Genomic DNA, 12,495 nt, shown 5'->3' on the forward strand with positions numbered 1-12,495 from the left:
TATGTGTTACATATAGTGTACAGTACACTATATACTGTATACTCTGTGTTACATACAGTATACAGTACACTATATACTATATATTTACATACATTATCACGCTCCTCGTTGATATTAACATGATGTGTTTCTTTCTCTCCTGTGCCATTCTATGCTCTTCTGCGCTACGCGATGCTACGCTGTTTTAACCTCCATCCTATTGTGTCCTATTCCACCACGTGCTATGCTACGCTATGCTACTTGCTACGACCCCATGCTACGCTATACTACAACTCAACGCTATTCATTCTTTTGCACTCTATTCTTCTCTGCTCCACCATATGCTATGCTATGCTACCCTATGCTACGCGCTATGCTACGCGCGATGCGATGCTATGCTACGCGTGATGCGATGCTATGCTACGCGTGATGCGATGCGATGCTATGCTACGCTCAATGCGATGCTACCCTATGCTATGCGCAATGCGATGCTACCCTATGCTACGTGCGATGCTACGCTACGCTACCCTATGCTACGCGCGATGCTACGCTACGCTACGCCGTGTGTCTGACAGGGAGAGGCCGGTGAGGGCGGACCCCCGGGTATTGGAGGAGAGCCAGGAAAGAAGGTGAGTGTCCCCGCCCCCCCCCCCCCCCTTTACACCATGAGAGGGCCCTGATTGGTCCCCAGAGGTGACTGACAGTGCTCTGGCCCAATGGCAGGGCCCCCGCGGAGAGCGAGGGGAGAAGGGCGAGTCGGGGCAGCCGGGACTAGCGGGGCCGTCCGGAGGACGAGGACGACCGGGAGACGACGGACCCAAAGGAAACCCGGTAACACACACACACACACACACACACAGACACACACACACGCACACACACACACACACACACAGACACACACACATGCACACACACACACACACACACACAGACACAGACACACACACACACACACACACACACACACACACACAGACACACACACACACACACACACACACACACACACACAATATAAGGTGATGTCGTCATGAGGTGTGATGATGTCATGGCGGTGGTGTGATGATGTCATTGCGGTGGTGTGATTATGTCATGGCGGTGGTGTGATGATGTCATGGCGGTGGTGAAGTGTGATGATGTCATGGCGGTGGTGAGGTGTGATGATGTCATGGTGGTGAGGTGTGATGATGTCATGGCGGTGGTGTGATGATGTCATGGCGGTGGTGTGATGATGTCATGGCGGTGGTGTGATGATGTCATGGCGGTGGTTGGTTGACGTCTAACCGGTGTTCCGTCCCTTCAGGGTCCCGTCGGTTTCCCCGGCGACCCCGGACCCCCCGGAGAGCTCGGACCCAGAGTAAGTTCAGTCGTCCTTCTTTACCGGTCAACATCTACCCTAACTAGTCCCTGTTAGTTACCCTAACTAGTCCCTTCTGATAACCTTAACTAGTCCCTGTTAGTTACACTAACTAGTCCCTGTTAGTTACCCTAACTAGTCCCTTCTGATAACCTTAACTAGTCCCTGTTAGTTACACTAACTAGTCCCTGTTAGTTACCCTAACTAGTCCCTTCTGATAACCTTAACGAGTCCCTGTTAGTTACCCTAACCAGTCCCTGTTAGTTACCCTAACCAGTCACTGTTAATTACCCTAACTAGTCCCTGTTAGTTACCCTAACTAGTCTTCTGATAACCTTTACTAGTCCCTGTTAGTTACCCTAACTAGTCCATGTTGTTTACCTTAATTAGTCAATTAATAACCTTAACTAGTCACTGTTAAATACCTTAACTAGTCCCTGTTAAATACCTTAACTAGTCCATGTTAAATACCTTAACTAGTCCATGTTAAATACCTTAACTAGTCCATGCTTATTACTGTACCTAGTCCCTGGTAGTTATCCTAGCTACATAATGTTAACAATAACCCTGTTCAGGCTCAGACCTCGATGAGTTAGCTGGTTCTAAGTCTCCTTGTGTTCAGACCTCGATGAGTTAGCTGGTTCTAAGTCTCCTTGTCTCCTTGTCTCCTCAGGGTCAGGACGGAGCCAAGGGAGACCGAGGAGAGGACGGAGAGCAAGGAGAAGCTGTGAGTTTCCTCTAACTTTACTATCTCTCATGTTTATCTAACTAGATTATGTACACAAACTATAGCCATGTTATACTACACATACTATAGTTATGTTTTACTGAATATTCATACTATAGTTATGTTTTGTGACTACAGACACTATTGTTATTCTGTATTGACTAATATCATGTTGTAGAGATACCTTTGTTGTGTTTTACTGTTATGTTTTTACCGTTATGTTTCTGTATGCACAGACACTACAGTTATGGTGTACTGAGCTGTTGCAATTACTAACCCATCATATACTGGTGTTCAAACCTGACTCATGTCATGTTTGTATTTGTGATGTCACTTCCTGTTGTGGGGTCGCCGTTGTTCAACTCACTTCCCCTCTGCGCTGCAGGGTTCCCCGGGACCCACCGGAGAGAACGGACCGCCCGGACCTCTTGGGAAGAGGGTAGGTTGGGTTTGAGGTTCTGTGCATACGGTACGGAGAACGTGAACGGAGAACCTTCAGAAGACGTGAATGGGTGGCCGCCGGTTCGAGTCCCTGACTGCCGCTGCCCTACGATGCTGTCCTGGTGCTCTAGTGTAGAACTCTCCTGCTTTAAGACTCAACCCCAGCGAAGATTTGACTCAGAGAAAAGTGCTTCAAGTCTCCGAAGGTTCAGTAGTCCTCCGTGAAGACTCTAGAACAATGTGCTCTAGAACGGTAGACCGGCTCTAGAACGTTGGGCTCTAGAACGGTCGACCGGTGAGGTTAAGAAGACTCCGTGAAGACTCTAGAACGTTGGGCTCTAGAACAGTTTACCTGTGAGGTTAAGAGGACTCTATGAAGACTCTAGAACATTGGGCTCTAGAACAGTTTACCTGTGAGGTTAAGAAGACTCCGTGAAGACTCTAGAACATTGGGCTCTAGAACAGTTTACCTGTGAGGTTAAGAGGACTCTGTGAAGACTCCAGAACGTTGGGCTCTAGAACAGTTTACCTGTGAGGTTAAGAAGACTCTATGAAGACTCTAGAACATTGGGCTCTAGAACAGTTTACCTGTGAGGTTAAGAGGACTCTGTGAAGACTCCAGAACGTTGGGCTCTAGAACAGTTTACCTGTGAGGTTAAGAGGACTCTGTGAAGACTCCAGAACGTTGGGCTCTAGAACAGTTTACCTGTGAGGTTAAGAAGACTCTATGAAGACTCTAGAACATTGGGCTCTAGAACAGTTTACCTGTGAGGTTAAGAAGACTCTATGAAGACTCTAGAACATTGGGCTCTAGAACAGTTTACTTGTGAGGTTAAGAAGACTCTGTGAAGACTCTAGAACAGTCGACCGTTGAAGCCACACTTTTATTGCATTAAGTAGAGAGACTCTAGAGCAGCGACGCCAGACTGTCAACCGTAATCCTTAAATTGGTCAACCAAACTTTATTTTCATCTCACTTTTCAGACAACAAGAAGTCTAACTGTGATACATTCTTAGATTAGAAATTCTTAAGTTTTCCCGTCTCATTCTGTTCCTGTGTCTGATTTCCCAGGGCCCTGCCGGAACCAAAGGACCTGAAGGAAGACAGGGGGAGAAGGGAACCAAGGTGAGGGTTCAAAGGTCAAACTCTGCTTCAAGGTCGTTCGCTTGTTTTAAGGCGGTCAGATCAATGCCTTTCAGGGCTTCCACCGTTTCCTGGCAACCGCACGCTTTTGTGACGTCACAACTCCTCAGTCCCTCCTCCTTTCTTCGGGACTAATACTTCCGAAGTTCAACTTAGTTGAACGAGGTGAAGACTGCGTTCTAACAGACGGGGGCTTCACGTGTTGTGTGTGGATCCAGAACAGACTCATCGTTGCGTTCGCGGCCGGGTGATAACGTTTCGCTGCGATGTTCCCTCTCTCTCTCTCTCTGCAGGGAGACCCCGGCGCGGTCGGCGCCCCAGGAAAGACGGGCCCCGTGGGGCCCCAGGGACAGCCAGGAAAGCCCGGAACCGAGGGTCTCAGGGGCCTCCCTGGATCCGTGGTCAGTACTTTGTTTGGACTCGTCGTCCGTTTCAGCGCCTCGCTTGTTTTGCGCTTGGTTGTTCTTGTCTTATTTGCGTTAACATTTACATTCAGGGCGACAACAATATATCTCTGTGGGTACAGTGAGGACGTTCATAGAACCAAGTGCCAAGCACTAACCATCACTAGGTTAACCCGTCCCCCGTATACACTAACCATCACTAGGTTAACCCATTCCCCCGTACACACTAACCATCACTAGGTTAACCCATTCCCCGTATACACTAACCATCACTAGGTTAACCCGTTCCCCGTATACACTAACCATCACTAGGTTAACCCGTTCCCCGTATACACTAACCATCACTAGGTTAACCCATTCCCCGTATACACTAACCATCACTAGGTTAACCCGTTCCCCGTATACACTAACCATCACTAGGTTAACCCATTCCCCGTATACACTAACCATCACTAGGTTAACCCATTCCCCGTATACACTAACCATCACTAGGTTAACCCATTCCCTGTGTACAACACAGATAGCTAGGATAAGATGCTACACAATGCTAAGTACTGTGTTTAAGTCCCAGGACGTACAACACACAATAAGTGCATACATTAAGTGCCACACACAATAAGTGTGTAAGAGGGGTGTGGGGGGGTAAGGGGGGAGGCTATGCAGAGTCTCGGTGAACTCTGAACAAGTGGGTCTTGAGTCTCCAGTTGCTTTCAGTTGTGTTTAAAATGTCCTAACTTTAAAGTGAGGAGGCTGCGCTATAGGCCTGTGGGGTTAGAGCGAGGGCAGGCAGTGCTGCATTGTGGGAGTTGACGTGTGTTTTGTGCTGGTGTGTTGCAGGGGGAGCAGGGGTCTCCTGGCCTGGCCGGACAGAAGGGACCCCCAGGACCTCTGGTAAGTCCTCCACCTCCTCGTCCACCTCCTCACAGCCGTCAACAGGACAGTGGACCCACCTGTCCTTCAGAACGCTGCACTTCCTGTTTCTAAATGTACTTCCTGTAGTTTTGCTAAAGTGCTAAATACAACATGAGGGCTCCAGCCGGTCCATTAGATGTTTCCAGATGTTTCCTGGTGGTGCATAAACGTGACATTAGAGCGGGTGCACAGAATACATGTTAACCATGTCTCTCCTCCTCCCCCACCTCCCCTCTCTTCTCTCCTCCTCCTCCCTCCCTCCTCCCTCTCTTCTCTCTTCCCTCTCCTCCTCCCCTTCTTCCCTCTCTGCTCTCCTCCCTCTCCTCCTCCTCTCTCTCCTTCTCCTTCTCCTCCTCCCTCTCCTCCCCCTCTCTTCTCTCCTCCCTCTCCTCCCCCTCCCTCTCCTCCTCCCCTTCCTCTCCTCCTCCTCCTCCCTCCCCTCTCCTCCTCCTCCTCCCCTCTCCTCCTCTCTCTTTGCCTCCCTCTCCTCCCCCTCCCTCTCCTCCTCCCCTTCCTCTCCTCCTCCTCCTCCCTCCCCTCTCCTCCTCCTCCTCCCCTCTCCTCCTGCAGGGGCCTCCTGGTCTTCTCGGGTTGAGAGGAGATCCGGGTTCCAAGGGCGAGAAGGGTCACCCGGGTCTGATCGGTCTGATCGGACCCCCCGGGGAGCAGGGAGAGAAGGGAGACCGCGGCATGACCGGCTCCCACGGCACCGGGGGCCCCAAGGGAGAGACCGTACGTCACCCCCACCCCCCACCTGGGTCTGGACCCCCCAGTCTGACCCCTGACCCTGGGTCTACACCCCCTAGTCTGACCCCTGACCCTGTGACCCTGGGTCTGACCCCTGACCCTGTGACCCTGGGTCTGGACCCCCTAGTCTGACCCCTGACCCTGTGACCCTGGGTCTGACCCCTGACCCTGGGTCTACACCCTCTAGTCTGACCCCTGACCCTGTGACCTGAGTCTAGACCCCTAGTCTGACCCCTAACCCTCTGACCTGGGTCTTGACCCCCCCTAGTCTGACCCCTGACCCTGTGACCTGAGTCTAGACCCCTAGTCTGACCCCTGACCCTGTGACCTTGGTCTAGACCCCCCCCAGTCTGACCCCTGACCCTGTGACCTGGGTCTGGACCCCCTAGTCTGACCCCTGACCCTGGGTCTAGACCCCCTAGTCTGACCCCTGACCCTGCGACCTCTGTTTGTCTGACCCCTGACCCTGTGACCTCTGTTTGTCTGACCTCTGTTCTCACCGTGTGTCTCTGCTTGGTTCCAGGGTCTGTCCGGCGCCACCGGACCACTAGGACCCTCTGGACCTCCCGGTCTGCCTGTAAGACCCTTTGACCTTTAACGTTTACATGTAGAGATGTTCATGTGTTCACCTGTCTGTAGTGATCACCTATAGATGTTCATGTGCTCACCACTCTGTAGTGATCACCTATAGAGATGTTCATGTGTTCACCACTCTGTAGCGATTACCTATAGATGTTCATGTGTTCACCACTCTGTAGCGATTACCTATAGATGTTCATGTGTTCACCTGTCTGTAGTGATCACCTATAGATGTTCATGTGTTCACCACTCTGTAGCGATTACCTATAGATGTTCATGTGTTCACCTGTCTGTAGTGATCACCTATAGATGTTCATGTGTTCATCAATCAGTAGTGATAACCTATAGAGCTGTGATGATGGTTCATGTGTTCACAAGTTCTAATTTATTATTCCAGGGTCCTCAAGGAATCAAGGGAGCGAAGGGAGCCAGCGTGAGTAGACCTTACTAATCCCCTCGTTAAGGCCTTAAGGTTAATTGCTAATTAGCTAATTGATTAATTGATCTCTGGTGTGTGTGTGTGTGTGTGTGTTTAGGGCGGATCAGGACCCAAGGGAGAGAAGGGTATACCTGGACCTGCTGGACCCCCTGTGAGTAACATCCCCCCCCCCCACCACCCCGGCCCCCCTCGGTCTTTACCAAACCAGGAAGTATATCATCCAGGCGGGCGTGACGGCTTCCTGTCATGTGACGCCATGTGAAGTGTGCGTCGTGTTTAGAGCTTCGGTTTGGGTTTGGGTTGCTCTGTCCTTTGTCTTGAGTGAGTGTGTCGAGTGCGGTGACAGACGCACACTATTACAATACACACGATTGTGTGTATTGTACTAGTGTGCGTTAGGTGCGTCGTGTGTTTTCAGCTCTACACACACCAACACATCGTGTAAACGGAAAAAAACAAACACAACAAGGACAACAACCGCCACGTGTTCCTGTGTCCGATCGCCGCGGCGACGATGACATCACTAACCACCCCCACCCCCTCCCCCCCCACCCCAGGGCCCCCCCGGCGACGTCATCCAGCCGCTGCCCATCCAGCGCAGCCCCAAGTCCAAGCGCTCCATCGACGCCAGCAAGATGATGGCGGAGGAGGAGCAGGCGGACGGCCCCGGGGCGGCGGCGGCGGCGGGCGAGGGCCTGGAGGAGGTCTTCGGCTCGCTCAACTCGCTGCGGCAGGAGATCGAGACCATGCGCTTCCCCCTGGGCACCCAGGACAGCCCCGCCCGCACCTGCCAGGACCTGCTGCTCAGCCAGCCCGGCCTCGCCGACGGTACTCCTCCTCCTCCTTCCTCTCTCCTCCCTCTCCTCTCTCGTCCCTTCTTCCTCTCTTCTCTCCTCCTCCTCCTCCTTGCTCATTCTTTCTCTCTCCTCCTCTCCTCCTCCCTCTACCCTCTCCTTCCTCGCCTCCTTTTCTCTCCTCCTCCCTCTACCCTCTCCTCCTCCGTCCTCCTTCCAGGACACCTTCAGCTAGATGTGATGGTGTTACTGGGTGGTGTAGCGGTGGGGTCCTCTGTGATGGTGTTACTTGGTGGTGTTACTGGGTGGGGTCCTCTGTGGTGGTGTTACTGGGTGGTGTAGCGGTGGGGTCCTCTGTGGTGGTGTCACTGGGTAGTGTTACTGGGTGGGGTCCTCTGTGGTGGTGTCACTGGGTGGTGTAGCGGTGGGGTCCTCTGTGGTGGTGTCACTGGGTAGTGTTACTGGGTGGGGTCCTCTGTGATGGTGTTACTGGGTGGTGTTACTGGGTGGGGTCCTCTGTGGTGGTGTCACTGGGTGGTGTAGCGCTGTGCGCTCCGGTCCTCAGCTCTCCGTCTCCCCCTACAGGAGAGTACTGGATCGACCCCAACCAGGGCTGCTCGCGGGACTCCTTCAAGGTGTTCTGTAACTTCACCAGCGGAGCGGCCGAGACCTGCCTGTACCCCAGCAGCACCAGCAACACTGTGAGTACACTGGTACACCTCTGGTACACCTCTGGTACACCTCTGGTACAGCCTCCGGACACCTGGAGAACAGGCTTAGGACGTGTTCCAATAACACCTGGAGAACAGACTAGAGAACAGACTAGAGGACAGACTAGAGAACAGAGACTAGAGAACAGACTAGAGAACAGACTAGAGAACAGACCAGAGAACAGACTAGAGAACAGACTAGAGAACAGACTAGAGAACAGACCAGAGAACAGAGACTAGAGAACAGACTAGAGAACAGACTAGAGAACAGACTAGAGAACAGACCAGAGAACAGACCAGAGAACAGAGACTAGAGAACAGACTAGAGAACAGACTAGAGAACAGACTAGAGAACAGACCAGAGAACAGACCAGAGAACAGACTAGAGAACAGACCAGAGAACAGACCAGAGAACAGAGACTAGAGAACAGACTAGAGAACAGACTAGAGAACAGACTAGAGAACAGACTAGAGAACAGACTAGAGAACAGAGACTAGAGAACAGAGACTAGAGAACAGACTAGAGAACAGACTAGAGAACAGAGACTAGAGAACAGACTAGAGAACAGAGACTAGAGAACAGAGACTAGAGAACAGAGACTAGAGAACAGAGACTAGAGAACAGACCAGAGAACAGACCAGAGAACAGACTAGAGAACAGACCAGAGAACAGACCAGAGAACAGACCAGAGAACAGAGACTAGAGAACAGACCAGAGAACAGAGACTAGAGAACAGACCAGAGAACAGACCAGAGAACAGAGACTAGAGAACAGACCAGAGAACAGACCAGAGAACAGAGACTAGAGAACAGACCAGAGAACAGACCAGAGAACAGAGACTAGAGAACAGACCAGAGAACAGACTAGAGAACAGAGACTAGAGAACAGACTAGAGAACAGACTAGAGAACAGACTAGAGAACAGACTAGAGAACAGACTAGAGAACAGAGGGTTCTAGATGAAGGAGTAGAGGGTTCCAGATGAAGGAGTAGAGGGTTCTAGATGAAGGAGGAGAGGGTTCCAGATGAAGGAGTAGAGGGTTCCAGATGAAGGAGTAGAGGGTTCTAGATTAAGGAGGAGAGGGTTCTAGATGAAGGAGGAGAAGGTTCTAGATGAAGGAGTAGAGGGTTCTAGATGAAGGAGGAGAAGGTTCTAGATGAAGGAGTAGAGGGTTCTAGATGAAGGAGTAGAGGGTTCTAGATGAAGGAGTAGAGGGTTCTAGATGAAGGAGGAGAGGGTTCTAGATGAAGGAGTAGAGGGTTCTAGATGAAGGAGGAGAGGGTTCTAGATGATGGAGGAGAGGGTTCCAGATGAAGGAGGAGAGGGTTCTAGATGAAGGAGGAGAGCGTTGGTCCGAGCTGGGGGTTAACGGGATGCCGTCGTGTCCTCAGGTGAAGATGAGCACCTGGGAGACGGAGACTCCAGGGTCCTGGTACAGCAGCTTCGCCGCAGGAAGCAAGGTCCGTAGACCACGCCCTCTATCCACAGACCACGCCCTCTATCCACAGACCACACCCTCTATCCACAGACCACGCCCTCTATCCACAGACCACGCCCTCTATCCACAGACCACGCCCTCTATCCACAGACCACACCCTCTATCCACAGACCACGCCCTCTATCCACAGACCACGCCCTCTATCCACAGACCACGCCCTCTATCCACAGACCACGCCCTCTGTCCACAGACCATGCCCTCTATCCACAGACCACGCCCTCTGTCCACAGACCACGCCCCCAACATGCACAGACTCGCCCCCGACCTCCACGTCTACTCAGTGTTGCCAGATTGGGCCAGATTTGTGTTGGGTTGCCAGATTTGTGGCAACACAAATCTGGCAACACAACACAAACAAATCTGGCAACACAAACCCTGGCAACACAAACCTGGCCCGCTCTCCTACACAAACCCCAAGGCATACTTTAGACCACACCCTCTCAGACTGACCCCTGACCCCTGACCCCTGACCCCCCCCCCCCTCCTCCTCTCCTCCAGTTCTCCTACGTGGACGCCAGCGGGGAGCCGGTGGGCGTGGTCCAGCTGGGCTTCCTGAGGCTGCTGAGCGTCCAGGCGCGTCAGAACCTCACCTACCACTGCCAGCGCTCGGTGGCCTGGGCCGACCGCGGCGCCAAGGGCGGCCACCAGAGGGCGCTGCAGCTGCAGGGGGCCAACGACGAGCAGCTCACCTACCAGACCTACCCCTACATCAAGGCCCTGGTGGACGGCTGCTCCGTGAGTCGCACGCACGCACGCGCACGGCGCACAACGCACTGCATACAACACACCACACACACACCTCACACCACACACCTCACACACCACACACCACACACACCGCACACCTCACACACAGCACACACACCTCACAACACACGCACAGTTTTACACTTTTACATTTAGTCGTACCGCACACAGTTTAAATACGAGTCATCTGACTGGACAATATGATGGTGATGTGTTGCAGTGTGTGTGACAGTAACATGTGTTAACATGTGTGTTGCAGTAACATGTGTGTGTGACAGTAACATGTGTAACACGTGACAGTAACATGTGTTAACGTGTGTGTTGCAGTGTGTGTGTGTTAACATGTGTTAACGTGTGCGTTGCAGTGTGTGTGACAGTAACATGTGTGTTAACATGTGTTAACGTGTGCGTTGCAGTAACATGTGTGTGTTAACATGTGTTAACGTGTGCGTTGCAGTAACATGTGTGTGTTAACATGTGTTAACATGTGCGTTGCAGTGTGTGTGTGTTAACATGTGTGTTAACATGTGCTAACGTGTGCGTTGCAGTAACATGTGTGTGTTAACATGTGTTAACGTGTGCGTTGCAGTGTGTGTGACAGTAACATGTGACAGTAACATGTGACAGTAACATGTGTTAACATGTGCGTTGCAGTAACATGTGTGTTAACATGTGTTAACGTGTGCGTTGCAGTGTGTGTGTGTTAACATGTGTTAACGTGTGCGTTGCAGTGTGTATGACAGTAACATGTGTGTGTTAACATGTGTTAACATGTGTTAACGTGTGCGTTGCAGTGTGTATGACAGTAACATGTGTGTGTTAACATGTGTTAACATGCGTTGCAGTGTGTGTGTGTTAACATGTGTTAACGTGTGCGTTGCAGTGTGTATGACAGTAACATGTGTGTGTTAACATGTGTTAACATGTGTGTTAACGTGTGCATTGCAGTGTGTGTGTGTTAACATGTGTTAACATGTGCGTTGCAGTGTGTATGACAGTAACATGTGTGTGTTAACATGTGTTAACATGTGTTAACGTGTGCGTTGCAGTAACATGTGACAGTAACATGTGTTAACGTGTGCATTGCAGTGTGTGTGTGTTAACATGTGTTAACGTGTGCATTGCAGTGTGTGTGTGTTAACATGTGTTAACGTGTGCATTGCAGTGTGTGTGTGTTAACATGTGTTAACATGTGCGTTGCAGTGTGTATGACAGTAACATGTGTGTGTTAACATGTGTTAACATGTGTTAACGTGTGCGTTGCAGTAACATGTGACAGTAACATGTGTTAACGTGTGCATTGCAGTGTGTGTGTGTTAACATGTGTTAACGTGTGCATTGCAGTGTGTGTGTGTTAACATGTGTTAACGTGTGCGTTGCAGTGTGTATGACAGTAACATGTGTGTGTTAACATGTGTTAACATGTGCGTTGCAGTACCGTAAGGGTCTGGAGCGGACGGTGCTGGAGGTGAACACGCCGCAGGTGGAGCACCTCCCCCTGACGGACGTCAAGGTGACAGACTTTGGGGAGAGCAACCAGCAGTTTGGTCTGGAAGTCGGACCTGTTTGCTTCCAGGGCTAAACACACACACACACACACACAATGTTCCAAGAACCACACACACACACACGCACACACGCATGCACTTAGAGATACATGTCGACATGGTAACAGCTACCCGCTAATTTGTAAATTATCTTGTAAATGATATGAAACACACACACACACACACACACACACATCATAGAGCACCTAAACACACTCCTATAGACACACACTCAGACACGCTCATGAACACACACACACACACACACTCTTTTTGGGAGACAACCAATCACTCGCCTTGGGGGAAAAAAAAAAAAAAAGACCCCTCCCCACTTCAAAAATGGACGCCAACCCACGGGGGACCTCGGAAAGTGTCACGAAGAGGACCGCATCCAACGACCAATAGGAAGCCAGAAGAGGAAGGCCACTCCGGGGTGAAAAGTGTTCTTCTGGAGTCAGCGAATAAG

The 12,495-nt window shown here is 51.2% G+C and overlaps 1 protein-coding gene across 1 annotated transcript in view; it reads left to right on the forward strand.

Moving 5' to 3' along the window:
* The window catches only part of col11a2 (collagen, type XI, alpha 2), a gene marked incomplete at both ends in the record, with an annotated part of 47,351 nt that extends 35,287 nt beyond the window's left edge, over positions 1-12,064 (forward strand). The window contains 17 exons of the mRNA XM_084491247.1: positions 555-608; positions 703-810; positions 1,286-1,339; positions 2,013-2,066; positions 2,452-2,505; positions 3,580-3,633; positions 3,945-4,052; positions 4,893-4,946; positions 5,538-5,699; positions 6,238-6,291; positions 6,691-6,726; positions 6,830-6,883; positions 7,290-7,560; positions 8,112-8,227; positions 9,629-9,697; positions 10,234-10,470; positions 11,918-12,064. Of these exons, the coding sequence (XP_084347373.1) occupies positions 555-608; positions 703-810; positions 1,286-1,339; positions 2,013-2,066; positions 2,452-2,505; positions 3,580-3,633; positions 3,945-4,052; positions 4,893-4,946; positions 5,538-5,699; positions 6,238-6,291; positions 6,691-6,726; positions 6,830-6,883; positions 7,290-7,560; positions 8,112-8,227; positions 9,629-9,697; positions 10,234-10,470; positions 11,918-12,064 (1,686 nt within the window). The remainder of the gene's footprint in view (positions 1-554; positions 609-702; positions 811-1,285; positions 1,340-2,012; positions 2,067-2,451; positions 2,506-3,579; positions 3,634-3,944; positions 4,053-4,892; positions 4,947-5,537; positions 5,700-6,237; positions 6,292-6,690; positions 6,727-6,829; positions 6,884-7,289; positions 7,561-8,111; positions 8,228-9,628; positions 9,698-10,233; positions 10,471-11,917) is intronic.
* Positions 12,065-12,495: the final 431 nt, after the last annotated feature.

The sequence above is a fragment of the Micromesistius poutassou genome, assembly GCF_964030765.1.
Source record: "Micromesistius poutassou genome assembly, contig: SCAFFOLD_2851, whole genome shotgun sequence".
NCBI lineage: Eukaryota > Metazoa > Chordata > Actinopteri > Gadiformes > Gadidae > Micromesistius > Micromesistius poutassou.